Genomic DNA, 13,568 nt, shown 5'->3' on the forward strand with positions numbered 1-13,568 from the left:
ACTTTCATTTAAGGGGCTTGTGTGAGGGAACCCATATCTTGGTCGCGACTTAGAGGTCCCCTACCTCTACATAAACAAGGGGTGGTGTAGTTTTTGTGGTGTATTCGATTACATTTGGAATAAGGTTATTCAACTTTAAATTTCCCCTGCCCTAATCACAGCTTTTTTTTTTTTTTTTTTTTTTTACTTACTTATCCTCTTTGTGCCGAGTGGTACATAAGGCTCGCACAAGACTTTGCCAGATTCCTCTGTCCTGGGCTTTCTTTGCTGCCGTACCCCATATGAGCCCAGCAGTCTTCAGTTCTTCTTCCATGGTCCACCTCCATGTTTTTATGGGCATGCCTCTTTTTCTCTTCCTCTCGGGGTCCATGTCAGTGCTGTTTTTGCTGGTAAGTTGCTGGCCATTCTGGAGATGTGTCAAAACCATTTCCATCTTCTTTTTAGGATTTAGCTGATGTTTTCCTGTTGTGACAACTGATGTAGTTTGTGGTTGGGGATCGTGTTGGGCCAAAATACTTGTAAGGTCTTTCGTAATCATGTGTTTTGTAAGCTGGCCAATCTGTTTGTATCCTGCTGTGTCACGCGCCACCATTTCGATCCATAGAGTAGTACAGAAAGGGCATTACCGCTGTATATTTTTAGTTTGGTCTTCCAGGAATATCCAGAAGAATTCCACAGAGGCTATAATTTTACAGATGCCGCCCTAGCTTTCCCCAGCCATGCCTTGGTGTCTTCTTCAGTTCCTCCCTTAAGAGTGATGGTACTGCCAGGGTTAGTGAACTGATAGACATGCTTGATTTGATGTTTGTTGATTGTGATGGGTTGCTATGGTGTAGTGCTGTTGGTCTTTTTTACATCGATCAATTTGGCATGCAATTCTAGGCTTGTTAGCTTTCCTGTGTATTTGGTCATGGGTGTGAGATGTCAAGGCAAGGTCATAGGCATAGTCCAGATCCTCTAAAGAGGTGAGGATGGTCCATTTGATGCCTGTCTGTTTATAATGGGTTGTGTTTTGTATGACCCAGTCAATGGCCACAGTGAAGAGGAAAGCTGGCATGACACAGCCCTGACGGACACCGGACTGCACTGGAATATTGGTAGTTGAGTGTCCAACACTACAGGTGAAGTTCTTGTAGAAGATCTTGATGAGCTTCACTAGCTTTTCTGGAATTCCGTGGTGCCTTGGAATCTTTCAAAGGCTCTCCCTGTTCACAAAGTTGATGAAGACTGTTCTCTGCCACTCATTGCACTGTTCTAGAATGTTATGTATTGTAAATATGTTGTTCCTCTCACTGTTCTGAAGCCTGCCTGTTCTTCTTGGTGAAGCATTTCAATGGTTGTGCTCATCCATATCATGATGACCTTGGTGAAGATTTTGCCAGGTATTGAGAGCTGGGTGATCCCTCTCCAGTTGCTGCAATGTGCTTATTCCTTTCTTAGGTAATTTGGTGATCTTCCCTTGAAACCAGTCATCTGGCAGCTCTTCCTCCTCCCATATCTTAACAAAGATTTGTGGAGGATTTCAGCTGCTGCCTTTGGGTCAACCTTGAAGACTTCTGTGCAGAGTGAGTCTTTTCCTGGTGCTTTGTTATTTTTCTTTGTGTATATTGCAGCTCTGATTTCTTCTCTTGTTGGTGGAAATGTTTCAAAGTCCAGGTCTCTTTCTGCCGGTAGGATGTCTGCTAGATGTACAGGGTCTGGTCTGTTTAGAACTTCCTTAAAGTGCTCTGTCCATCTTCGTTCTTATTCCTGTTCAGAGGTTAATAGCTTTCCATCTTTATCCATGACAGAGGTGTTTATCCTTAGCCTTAACCATGGCAGACGCAACATTCTGGACATTTTCTTTCAATCAACTAAACAATTTGACGTCACTGGAATGGCAGAGAAGGGAGGACCAGAAATCCACTCGTTACAGGTTTCCATGCAAGTGTCAAATAAAATGTTGCTGCGAGTAAAAAATAAAAACACCTGTAGCGAGCGAACTTGTCATGCAAGTAAAAACTTCTTAAAAGACTACTTAAACCGTTTTCCATAGCATTTGTCGGATATACATTCTTATTCACATAAATTTTACCAAGGTTAAAAGTAGGATGGAAAATGGTTTTATGACTCAGTAGTAAGTCTTATCATTTACAATTTAGTGTTTCTGAAGAATTATGTACATGTGGCAATTTGGTTAACAGTGTGCAGTTGCAGGAATGCTGTGATTATCTATAAACAGACAGACAACAATAATCCAGGTGTAATGGTGTTTTATTTGTACAATCCAAAAAGTCTAATGACAAGCAGCAGTAAATAATAACAATGAGAACAGGCAATACAGCGGCGTGTATTGCACTGTTTTAGTCCACAGGTTGTTGCCGAAATAATAACAGTCCGGTCCTAAACACCCACACGCAACACAAAATACAAACACAAGTCCACAGTGAGTGCGATAGTGCTTGTGGTGCAAATGCAGTTATTCATGAACAAGGTGCAGTGTTGTCTGGGTTTACTGCTGGCCTTTAGCGACAGCTCCAGATCATGATAGCCGTCTAATAACAACAAACAAACAGTTTTTAGACACGACCAAACAAAACACTCATGATTACAATACAAGTCTCTTTCTGGTTTTAGCATTTAACCACAGCAAGGAACAGATCACTTCTCTACGCTCACTTTTGTACCATCAATCATGACCCCTTGGTTAACTAGTGCAACCACTCCTCCAATCCGCGGCTGCCACGTCATTTCCCTTCCGGGTTGATAATTTAGTGTATCGTAGCTCTGCCCCCTTTCTAGGTGACCGACTTTGTCCAATCCTGGGAATTAATTGTCCAGGGCTCTTTTGTTCCCTTTGCACAGCGCTCTCACAGGTCAGGAGGGAGATTTATCACCAAGAATCATTCTGTCTCTGTCACAGTACATTATAAACACTAACTCATTGGTGCCTCAGGCCTCGTTTGCAGGGTTGTATAATTAAACGAAAGTGCGCGTCGATGAAGGCTCTGCCGAGTGGTAGTTGATCTCGGCTGGAGTTATGCATCCCTAGCCAAAGGCAAGGGTGCTGACCAAAATCATGGTCAACTACCACATAGTATATCCTTCATCAGGAGTGCACAATCACTGTTAGAAAACAATTTTTCTCATTATTACTGTCAGAAAAACCCTTTAAAAACTATATTTAACTTGCAATGATTCATCGGGTACCCTTCTGCTGAGAAGTTTTAGGAAAATAGTCATAAATGTTCATGAAGGATCACATACATATTTAGAGAGAAAATTTGGACAGTGTTTTCCAAATTTGACAATAGATGTGAACTGAGCTTTCATAACGGCTTGTCAAAACGACAAAGCCGGCACTTGGACAAATTTAACAGTTGATGTTGTGACATTCCAGCGGGCATCTATTGTCTGGTAGAAGCCCTCTAGAGCGGGAAACTGATTGGCTGATAATACTGAATCGTTTTCTAATTTATTGTCCCATGCATATATGTAAAGCCATGTACATAAAATGAAAGCCATGCAAATAAAAGGGATAAATAATATTGTAGAATCCATCCATTATGACTACCAGTAATAGAGATCTTCCGATTTGTCTCAAAGCTGGTTAGAATGAGGGAGTTTACTTAGCCTTTTGATGAGACTGATATCTAATGAATTTAGCTCACATGTTTTGGTTTATGTACAATTTACATTTGTTATGGTAAGACAAACAACATTGCTTCAATATGAGGAGGTTCAGTTACTGGGACCCTGCCTGACCTCACTTAGAATCCTGTGTGCATGGAATTAGAGTTTTGAGCTTCAAATCAGGCCATATTATGTGTATCATGTGGTAAACAGGATGGGAAACCAAGTTCTTATTCTGATTTCACCAGCATCAGTAACAAAACAAAGGACTGCTGAATAGCTATTCCCCCTAATGTTCTGCATCAGTCTTTCTGTTTGAATGGGTAGTCTTTGCCATTATTAAACCAGAAAAGCAAAAATCATACTAGTACTGAACTGCTTCATCATAACTGAGGGACTACAAAAAGGAACAATGAGTCCAAAATGCCAGCCAGGGGAAGGGCTAACATCATCTGTCTGAATATTAGGGATCAAACTGTAGTGAGGTTCTAGCAAGAATACAAAATATATACCACGAGACTGAGGAAATCGACAACTTTCTTATGTTTTTCACAAGAAGGACCAACAGCAAGGAGACACTAGAAACTGACCAGAAGTAGATTTATCAGACTGCTATTAACTCAATAACATAAAATGCAGACAATAAACCTTTTTTTTTTTTTTTTTGGCCTAAAAAAAACATTTATAGGCTCAACATTTTTGTTTTCAGCAACCAAGTTAATAAAACGGCAATCGGCAATCAACCAAGTGCTTCATCGTGTTGTTTAAAGATGTTCCTGCTTTGGTTTTTGTATTTTTGCCACGTGTTCTGCAAATTGGATGGCCACCTTTGATGGTATTTCCCTTTTTATATGTTTTTTTTTTCTGTTCAAAATCCACACATACGATTTTACCCTCTTATTTGGAGAAAATAGCTCCTCCTGCTGTGCTTCAGTTATGTTGAGTAATGTGACCTATCGTTTGCTATGATTATCAGGTCATTTAAAAATGTCCAGGATAGGATTATCGTGAATATTCGTAATCATGAGATATAGTACTATCGAAAAATCGTTTCATCCCTACTGAGTACACAGAAGTTAGTTAGCGTAATCGAGGAAATGCTGATGAGTGGAGAAGTTGGAGACTAAAAACTTGGATTGCGTTTTCACTATGAACGCCATACACATTTGAAATTGTTTAAAATGTAGCTATAGCAACCGGCCCCAACAAAAAGTGAATGTTTTGATAACTGAGTTGAGAACACGATCTCTTGAGAGAGAAGTCTTTATGAGCATATAGGCCAGCAGGATCAGAATGTCCTTTAGAATATAGTATGGGTGTGGGCGTGGGGTATTTGTCTATTGAAAGGCTCGTCTTATCACAAAAGAAAACGCATTATGAGTTTGTTTATCTTATCCTGAAGTTGTTCTTGGAAACGCTTACAATAACACAATAATCCAAAAAGGTCAGGACTGATGGCTGTATGCTTCTTCTACGGACAAAGATTAGTTCAAGAGGTGACCATAGATGTAATCATATTTGTAGGTGGTTTGTGTGAAATAAAACCAAAAAAAGTAAACCAAGAAGGAAAAGGATTTGCTTTTTCTTTCTTCTTTCTGCCATGAATGAAAATATGTGCCTGTATTTATTTCAACAGTTAACAGTTTGCAATCTTATTCCAGTTTTGTTGTTAATTTTAAAGTATAGCACGTGTTGAGTCTAATAGAAGAGTGGTCCCAGTCCAGTGTTTTCATGTGTAAATATTTTTGCAGGAGCTTTGTTTAGCAAGATGATATGGCCATAAATGGTACTGGTTTATAAATGTAAAAATGCTGAGCATGGCATGTTCATTGCATTTTATTTGATTTTTGGACCCAAAAGGATGCTTTCTTACTTTGATGTATGCCTGTGGAGGTGCTAGTCAGTTCTACCAAGTATGATACAAATCATTTGGTTGTATGTATAATTCTTTATATATTTGTTTGTTTTTTTAAGCAAGTTGTGTGTTTAATTTTTAAAAAAAATATTTATTAAACATGGTCCAACGAATTTTAGAAATATAGGTATGCATTGGCAATGACGAGTTTTATAGTATGATCAGGGATTTAGTTAAACGTGGCTCTACCTCAAAGCTTTGACTAAATATAAATTTAAGGTGTCCCAGCCTTTGAAAAAATGGTTGGCACATGGAGATTAGGCTATACTGAGAGACATGGAACAATTTGTTTGGATATGATATTTGTACTGTTTGTAAACCATCATGAGAAGCCTACATAGGTAAAACTTTGAATAATTAGCATTGCACAGTACATGTACTACCTAAAATTTATTGTTTTGTTCCCTGTATCAACAGTTAAATAAACTATCTAGAGAGAGATAAGTGTGTGTTTCATGGCTTTAAACCAACCCAAGTGTAATCTGAAAATGCATGATGCTCCATGGGTTTGTTGTTGAATTAATGCCAGGTGTTTGGTATAACAATATCATAAGAACATAAGAAAGTTTACAAACGAGAGGAGGCCATTTGGCCCATCTTGCTCATTTGGTTGTTAGTAGCTTATTGATCCCAGAATCTTATCAAGCAGCTTCTTGAAGGATCTCAGGGTGTCAGCTTCAACAACATTACTGGGGAGTTGGTTCCAGACCCTCACAATTCTCTGTGTAAAAAGTGCCTGCTATTTTCTGTTCTGAATGCCCCTTTATCTAATCTCCATTTGTGACCCCTGGTCCTTGTTTCTTTTTTCAAGTTGAAAAAGTCCCTTGGGTCAACATTGTCAGTACCTTTTAGAATTTTAAATGCTTGAATCAGATTGATGCATATTCTTCTTTGTTGAAAACTGAATAGATTCAATTCTTTAAGCCTCTCTGTATATGACATGCCTTTTAAACCCGGAATAATTCTGGTCGCTCTTCTTTGCACTCTTTCTAGAGCAGCAATATCCTATTTGTAGCGAGGTGACCAGAACTGAACACAATATTCTAGATGAGGTCTTTTTAATGCATTGTACAGTTTTAATATTACTTCCTTCTTCCTTGATTTAAATTCAACTCTTTTTACTATATATCCAAGCATTTTGTTGTTTGTTTTTTATAGCTTCCCCACATTCTCTAGATTAAGACATTTCTGAGTCAACATAAACTCCTAGGTCTTTTTTCATAGATTCCTTCTTCAATTTCAGTATCTCTTATATGATATTTATAATCCACGTTTTTATTTCCTGCGTGCAGTGCCTTACACTTCTGTATTAAATGTCATTTGCCATGTGTCTGCCCAGTTCTGAATGCTGTCTAGATAATTTTGAATGACCGTTCCTGCTGCCACTCTTCCTATTTTTGTGTCACCTGCAGATTTAATAAGTTTGCTTTCTATACCAGAACAGAATCTAAGTCATTAATGTACAGTACCATGAAAAACTATTTGCTCCCTGTCTGATTTTCTGCATTTTTGCATATTTTTGACACTGAATGTTATCAGATCTTCAACCAAAAACTAGTATTAAATAAAAGGGACCCTGAGTGAACAAATAACACAAAATGTTGATACTTATTTCAATTACTTATTAAAGAAAGTTATGCAACACCCAATGCCCCAGAGTGAAAAAGTAATCACCCCCTTAGACTCAATAACTGGTTACGCCACCTTTAGCAGCAATAACTACAACAAAACGCTTCCTGTAGTTATTGGTCAGTCACTTACAGCACCGTGGAGGAATTTTGGTCCACTCCTTCATGCAGAACTGCTTCAACTCAGTGACATTTGTGAGTTCTCAAGCATAAACTGCTTGTTTCAGGTCCTGCCACATCATCTCAATGGGATTTAGGTCTGGACTTTGACTGGGCCATTCTAAAACTTAAAATTTCTTGTTTAACCATTCTGATGTAGACTTGCTTGTGTGTTTTGGATCATTGTCTTGCTGTATGACCCAGCTACGCTTCAGCTTCAGCTCACGGACAGATGGCCTGACATTCTCCTGTAGAGTTCTGTGATACAGAGCAGAATTCATGGTTCCTTCAGTGATGGCAAGTTGTCCAAGTCCTGATGCAGCAAAGCATCCCCAAATCATGACACTACCACCACCATGCTTGACCGTTGATATGAGGTTCTTACTGTGGAATGCAGTGTCCCATGTTGACCAAAAAGTTCCAATTTTGACTCATCTGTCCATAGAACATTGTTCCCAAACTCTTGAGGATCATCTAGGTGCTTTTTGGCAAACTTGAGACGAGCATTCATGTTCTTCTTAGTGAGCGGTGGTTTCCGCCTTGCCACTCTGCCATGAATCACATTTTTGCCCAGTGTCTTTTTGATGGTGGAGTCATGAACACTGACCTTAGCCGAGGCGAGAGAGGCCTGCAGATCCCTGGATGTTGTTCTAGGGTTCTTTGTGACTTCCTGGACGATTTTACGCCTTGCTCTTTGAGAAATTTTGGCAGGATGGCCACCCCTAAGAAGATTCACTACTGTCCCAAATGTTCTCCATTTGGACAATATTGCTCTGACTGTGGCTTGCTGAAGTCCCAGAGCCTTAGAAATGGCTTTGTAACCCTTCCCAGGCTTTTTTCCGGAGGTCTTCGAGAATTTCTTTTGATCGTGGCATGATGTGCCTCTAGAACCTGTGTGCTGACAACTTCACTCTGATGGTAAGGCCAAAGTTGGTCAGATTTGCATTGGGCAAGACTGACCAAAATTAGGCCTGATTGTTAATCAAAGTATTCAAATAGCTGACCCTAATTATCCCTTTAATTGTCCCTTCACCTGAAGATTGCATTTGTTTGATTACCTTGCACACCAAACAAATGAAAGAAGCACCAAACGTTGGTGTAATTTTTTTCTTACAGACTCCCTCTATATACTACCACAACCACAAAAAGATCTGACCAAATTCAATGTGAAAAATGTGCAAAAATGCAGAAAATCAGACGGGGCAAATACTTGTTCACGGCACTGTATGTTAGGAATAGTAGAGGAACTAATACTGATTCCTGTGCTACTCCACTGGTTACCTTGCTTCATTTTGAGGTTTCTACTCAAATCAGTACTTTCTGTTTTCTACATGTTAAACACTCACTATCCATGTGCATGCATTTCCTTGAATCCCTGCTGCGTTCAGTATGAGAATGAATCCTTTATGTGGGACTTTGTCAAAAGCTGGAAAACTAAGTAAACCATGTCAATGCTTTGCAGTTATCTGTTGTCAATGTCATCTTTTCTGAGCACTAATATGGAGAGCAGTTAATGTGGATCTTTTTGGTCCCTGCACAGTAGTTGTTGTCACAATGGTGATGTCTATTTTTGACAATATTTCTGACAGTGGTTTTACAGGAAAATCCTTGGCATTAAACACTAAACCAGAGGTTTTCAACCCTGGTCCTTAAGAACCGCAAGGAGAGCAATTGGTGTAAATTTTCACTTGGTACTAAATCAGGAAACCTAAACGATTTTTTAAATTGAATCATTTAGCATGCTGCCTGTTGGTTAGGCTCTGGCTGTTGTTTGTGTTTTAAAATGTGACCTTCAGTATCAGAAGGATTTTTGTTGCTCAGGCTTATGGAACTGAACAACAAGTTTTGTAATGTGTTGGTTTAAGGGGGCTTTTTGTCCTTAGTTCTAACCAAGGATTATTTTCTTCCTTTACTTTCAGGTTCCTGAAATCATCAGCAGTATCCGACAAGCTGGGAAGACAGCCCGTCAGGAAGATGCCCATCCTCGTTATCACGACCCAGAAGATGCTTTCTCCAAAAAGTTTGAGGTTTTGTTCTGTGGACGAGTGATTGTAGCACACAAAAAAGCCCCACCAGCACTGATTGACGAATGTATAGAGAAATTCAATCACATCAGTGCAAAGAAAAAGGATGGAGAGAGCACTTCTGACCAAGACATTTCCTTGGATCAGCCACAAGGCTCTTCGGCAACAAGTAGCAACCATCCATTATTCTTCCAACCAGCAACCAATGAGATGGACTGGAACAAGTCGGGGGACTTTACCACAGCCAATCCCAATTGCCAAGGGACTGTGTTTTTCAAAAGAGAGTCAAGCCTCCCATCTTTCACTACTGTAGGTGAATATGGTGGATCTCCAGAGATACGGAGGCATAACATCAATGAGCCTTGTGGAGTGCAACCAACAGATATCCAAGCAAATAGGACGATGTTGTTTACGGTAATTTTTAAAAATATATTTCAATTTTCCTTCTTTAACATGGTATGCTGAGGCAAAGACAAAGCATATCCAGAAGGGTAAATCAGGTTAACTTATTAATGAAAACCCTTTCCCTCAGTGGATGCCTAGGTATTTTAATTGATTGTCGGGTGAACTCCTTTCACAGCTAATGTAGGAGAAGAACAATTTGTGAAAGAAAGAGGGCTGAATTCATCACTGAAACTTTGTTGTTTTATTTAAAAAAAAAAACGTTTATTAAATTTTCCTTGTGCTTCCATGGCAACAGCTGGGGTTGATGCCTCTGTTTTGTTCACTCCTTTGGGAGATTCACACAGGCTTGTTCTCATAGCCGCAAGAACAAAAAAAAAACACAACCTGTATACAATTAGAGATGTTACTGTATGTTTGCTTTTGAGGTCATTAAAAAATATAGAATAGATGTAATTTTAGAGGCACTTTCACCTTTAGCCCATTTGGTCATATAATGCTGTCTGCAGATCTGTGGTTGCTGTTTTTGATTTAAAAACAAATATCTATTCCTCAAAACCCTGAAGGCATAGAGAAACCCATGAGGCAGCCTGATACACCCCTGGAGGAGGGCACAATACACACTGGCCTCCAATCACTAAATGTCTTCGGTGTTGTTATAACTGTTTATATTAGTGGGAAGCAGAAAGTGAGTTATTGCCTTATATTGTAAACAGGAACCTTGTTTTGAAGTTTAAAAATAAGCATCATTTTGGCTTCCTTTTAACCCACTTTACCAATTCAGCTGCTCCTGTAATGCCAAGACTCCCTTGTGTACCTGAGCACAGATTTAGTGTCATGAAAACTTTACGTAAATGCAGCTACATTAAAGGTAAACAGTAGTACCTTCATCATTACTGAAACTGACCATAATAAATTAAGATTACTGTTTGTTTGTTTTTTTCTTGTCCATTGCAGATCGGGCAGTCTCAGATTTACCTCATTAGTCCAGACACAAAGAAAGTTGCCATTGAGAAAACCTTTAGAGAAATCTCCTTCTGTTCTCAGGTTAGTAAATCGCTATTTAATATGTACTCTGTTCTGCTGTTAGTCTGCTGTAAGCGGAATCATCGTAACAATTTGTTCTGTGTATCCTGGTAAGTCGGGTCATGGTTTTAGTAATCTTTCAAGCTGTCTCTGGAATTGAGGGGTTTGTGTTCTTGAAGTACATATGGCACATAATAAGCTACAGTTTATGTAACAATGTTAAACTAGCATTTAGTTGTTTTTTGCTTTTCTTGTGTGAATAATGGCTTCTTAGTTCTTGCATGTTTCCACTTAAAAATCCAAAAAATCCTTCTTGTCTGTGAATATGCTTTTTAAGGAGACATTTTAAGCAACTGGAAGGCAAGAGGTCTGAGTTCAACATACAATATGCATAATAGACTGGTCTGCGTTGCTGTGCTTCATCATGGAGAGATTGGAGAGTGCTTCTGAAGCCATTCACATTCACACTGTAGTGATGTTTTTCGTAGTGCAGAGCCTTTTGTCACCAGTTTATCTTTTTGTTAACAAAAGTTAGCTTAATCAGTGGGAGTAATTCTAGTTGTTTTCTCCTCAGGGAATTCATCATGTGGATCACTTTGGCTTCATCTGCAGAGAGTCTTTAGAAAATGGAAACTGTCATTTTGTCTGTTATGTGTTTCAATGTACAAACGAAGCACTGGTAAGAGCTCACATTTGTTCAAAAACCGTTAAGTTGTTTTAAAGTATTTTGTTTTACAAATTAAAGCACATAAACAAAATGATAATGATATGACTGATAAGTGAATCTGATCAACCATGTTATGTGAAATTCAGTCAAAAGCTGAAATGTTTCAGTAGTGAAAAAAATTGCCAGATTGAAAGAGAATCCAACTAAAACACACTCAAAACACATTTTCAGTGCATGACGAGTTTAAACTCCTTTTTTGTGCATGATATTTTTATCACACAAAGGTTACATGACCTTTGTGGTTGTTTTTGGCTTGCCTGCAAAGACTAATGGGAAGCTATACAAATTCCTTTTGTATTTTGTTTAAAATGTTTTTGGTTTATGTCTTGATCAACATGAATGTGTTTTTCACTCTGGTTCATTGATATTCTGTTATTTCAGGTTGATGAAATCATGATGACCTTGAAGCAGGCTTTCAGTGTTGCTGCTGTGCATCACAATTCAAGGACACAAGCTCAACAATGCGAGAGCTGCCCAATGCATCATCTGCACAAGCTCTGTGAAAGAATTGAAGGTACTGCAACCAGCACAGGATTTTAAATGACAAAATATTTGAAGTGTTTAATTGAAGTGGAATAGTAATCATTTGATAAAATGAAAAAGTGTCTATTGAATCCAGAAGCCAATATGTGTAGCTTGACCTAACCTTAAAAGTCAAGAATCCACACAAAATCTTTTATAACTAGATTAGTTATAGGAACACTGTTTTCTCACCCATTCATGTTTTTTCACAATTAAAAAAAAAAAAAAATCCTTAGGTAGTCCTCTTAGAGAATAACATTTTGATAATCCAGGGATAAGGATTGTAGCTGCTGGTGTGTAAAACGTGTTTATGTGTAAAACTGTGTGCCATACAGTACAATATGGAAATCCTTAATACTGATCTTAATGTTGTTAAAACAAATCTATAGAAATACCATACTTGTTGTTGTTGGCTACAATTATATAGTAAGCATTTGGTTTCTGAAACTCACTGTGTTGGGGTTAAAGGACGACATTAATTCTGTTGCTATCCTTGTTTTTTGTATGTTTCTTTAGGTCTGCAGCCATCAAAAACTAAGCTTGAACTTCAGAAGCATCTAGCAACTCTAAATAACAAAGAACAGGCAGCAGTGTTTGAGGGTGTCCTGGTATGTTTACTGCTATTAATGTGGATTGTTTAATAATTTATTTTTGTAATTATAATATTTATGTAATAAAAAAAAAATACCAAGGGATTTGGTGGAGGCTTTAGTGTACTAAACACATAAACATTTTTTTAAGATGCTGATTAATTAAGACGCATTTATTTTAGTCAAGTGGGTCCTTCTCTGCACCCATCAATAATTGATGGAAAGTGAATTACTGAGGTACTTTCTCTGCATTTTATGGACCATTTGGAGGCATACTGGGCCTGTAAATGCATACCAGTGTTCTGGGGTCTTTGAAAGTTGTATCACAAAATGCTGCTTCCCAGGTTCGTAACCCTTTAAGGTACAAGGGACATGTATGGTATGACCCACAAATACAATTATCCTAACTTTCTTATCTTTGCAATGAGATGCACGAAACAGTGTTTAAAATGTACTGAGAGGTTGGATCTCGTTATCCAATCACACTTGTGTCGCTCTCAAGTGTATTTTAAAAAGAAACCGTTTGAACAACCACTCAGTTCCTTGTGTAGGGATTAAGGTGATCAAAGGAGATCACAAAAGGTAGTCAAGCACCCCATCTAGTGGCCATTATTGAAAAAAAGCTTAAATTTTTGTATTATTCAAACTGCATGGATTTTGAAATGAATTTAAAAATACTGTTTTTATTGTTTGCCTATCGGTGCCTTTATTTGATTACCTTTATTAGTGAGGGTTTATTTTATTTGTTTTAAGGTGAATCTTCTATTTTGTTCCTTTCTTATTTTATGTTTTTCAGCTTTCCTATCTGCTGCTTTTTAATTTTTAATTATTTTTTTAGAAAACATACATTTTCTCACTGGACAAAGTGGAATCATTGGAATCATTTTATAATTATATTTAACAGCCAGATGGTGTGATTTTAGACAAACTAGTAAGAATTCACTGTACAGTTGCATGTGCTTG

At 38.2% G+C, this 13,568-nt stretch overlaps 1 protein-coding gene across 6 annotated transcripts in view; it reads left to right on the forward strand.

Annotated features, from left to right (window-relative positions):
* LOC121323871 (TBC1 domain family member 1-like) overlaps positions 1–13,568 on the forward strand; it is a 90,276-nt gene that overhangs the window by 32,489 nt on the left and 44,219 nt on the right. For all 6 annotated transcript variants that reach the window (XM_041265174.1, XM_041265183.1, XM_041265192.1 and 3 more), the window contains 5 exons: positions 9,234–9,752; positions 10,698–10,787; positions 11,341–11,445; positions 11,875–12,007; positions 12,532–12,623. In XM_041265174.1, coding sequence (XP_041121108.1) covers positions 9,234–9,752; positions 10,698–10,787; positions 11,341–11,445; positions 11,875–12,007; positions 12,532–12,623 — 939 coding nt within the window. The remainder of the gene's footprint in view (positions 1–9,233; positions 9,753–10,697; positions 10,788–11,340; positions 11,446–11,874; positions 12,008–12,531; positions 12,624–13,568) is intronic.

Source organism: Polyodon spathula, chromosome 1 (assembly GCF_017654505.1).
Source record: "Polyodon spathula isolate WHYD16114869_AA chromosome 1, ASM1765450v1, whole genome shotgun sequence".
In the NCBI taxonomy this organism is placed as follows: domain Eukaryota; kingdom Metazoa; phylum Chordata; class Actinopteri; order Acipenseriformes; family Polyodontidae; genus Polyodon; species Polyodon spathula.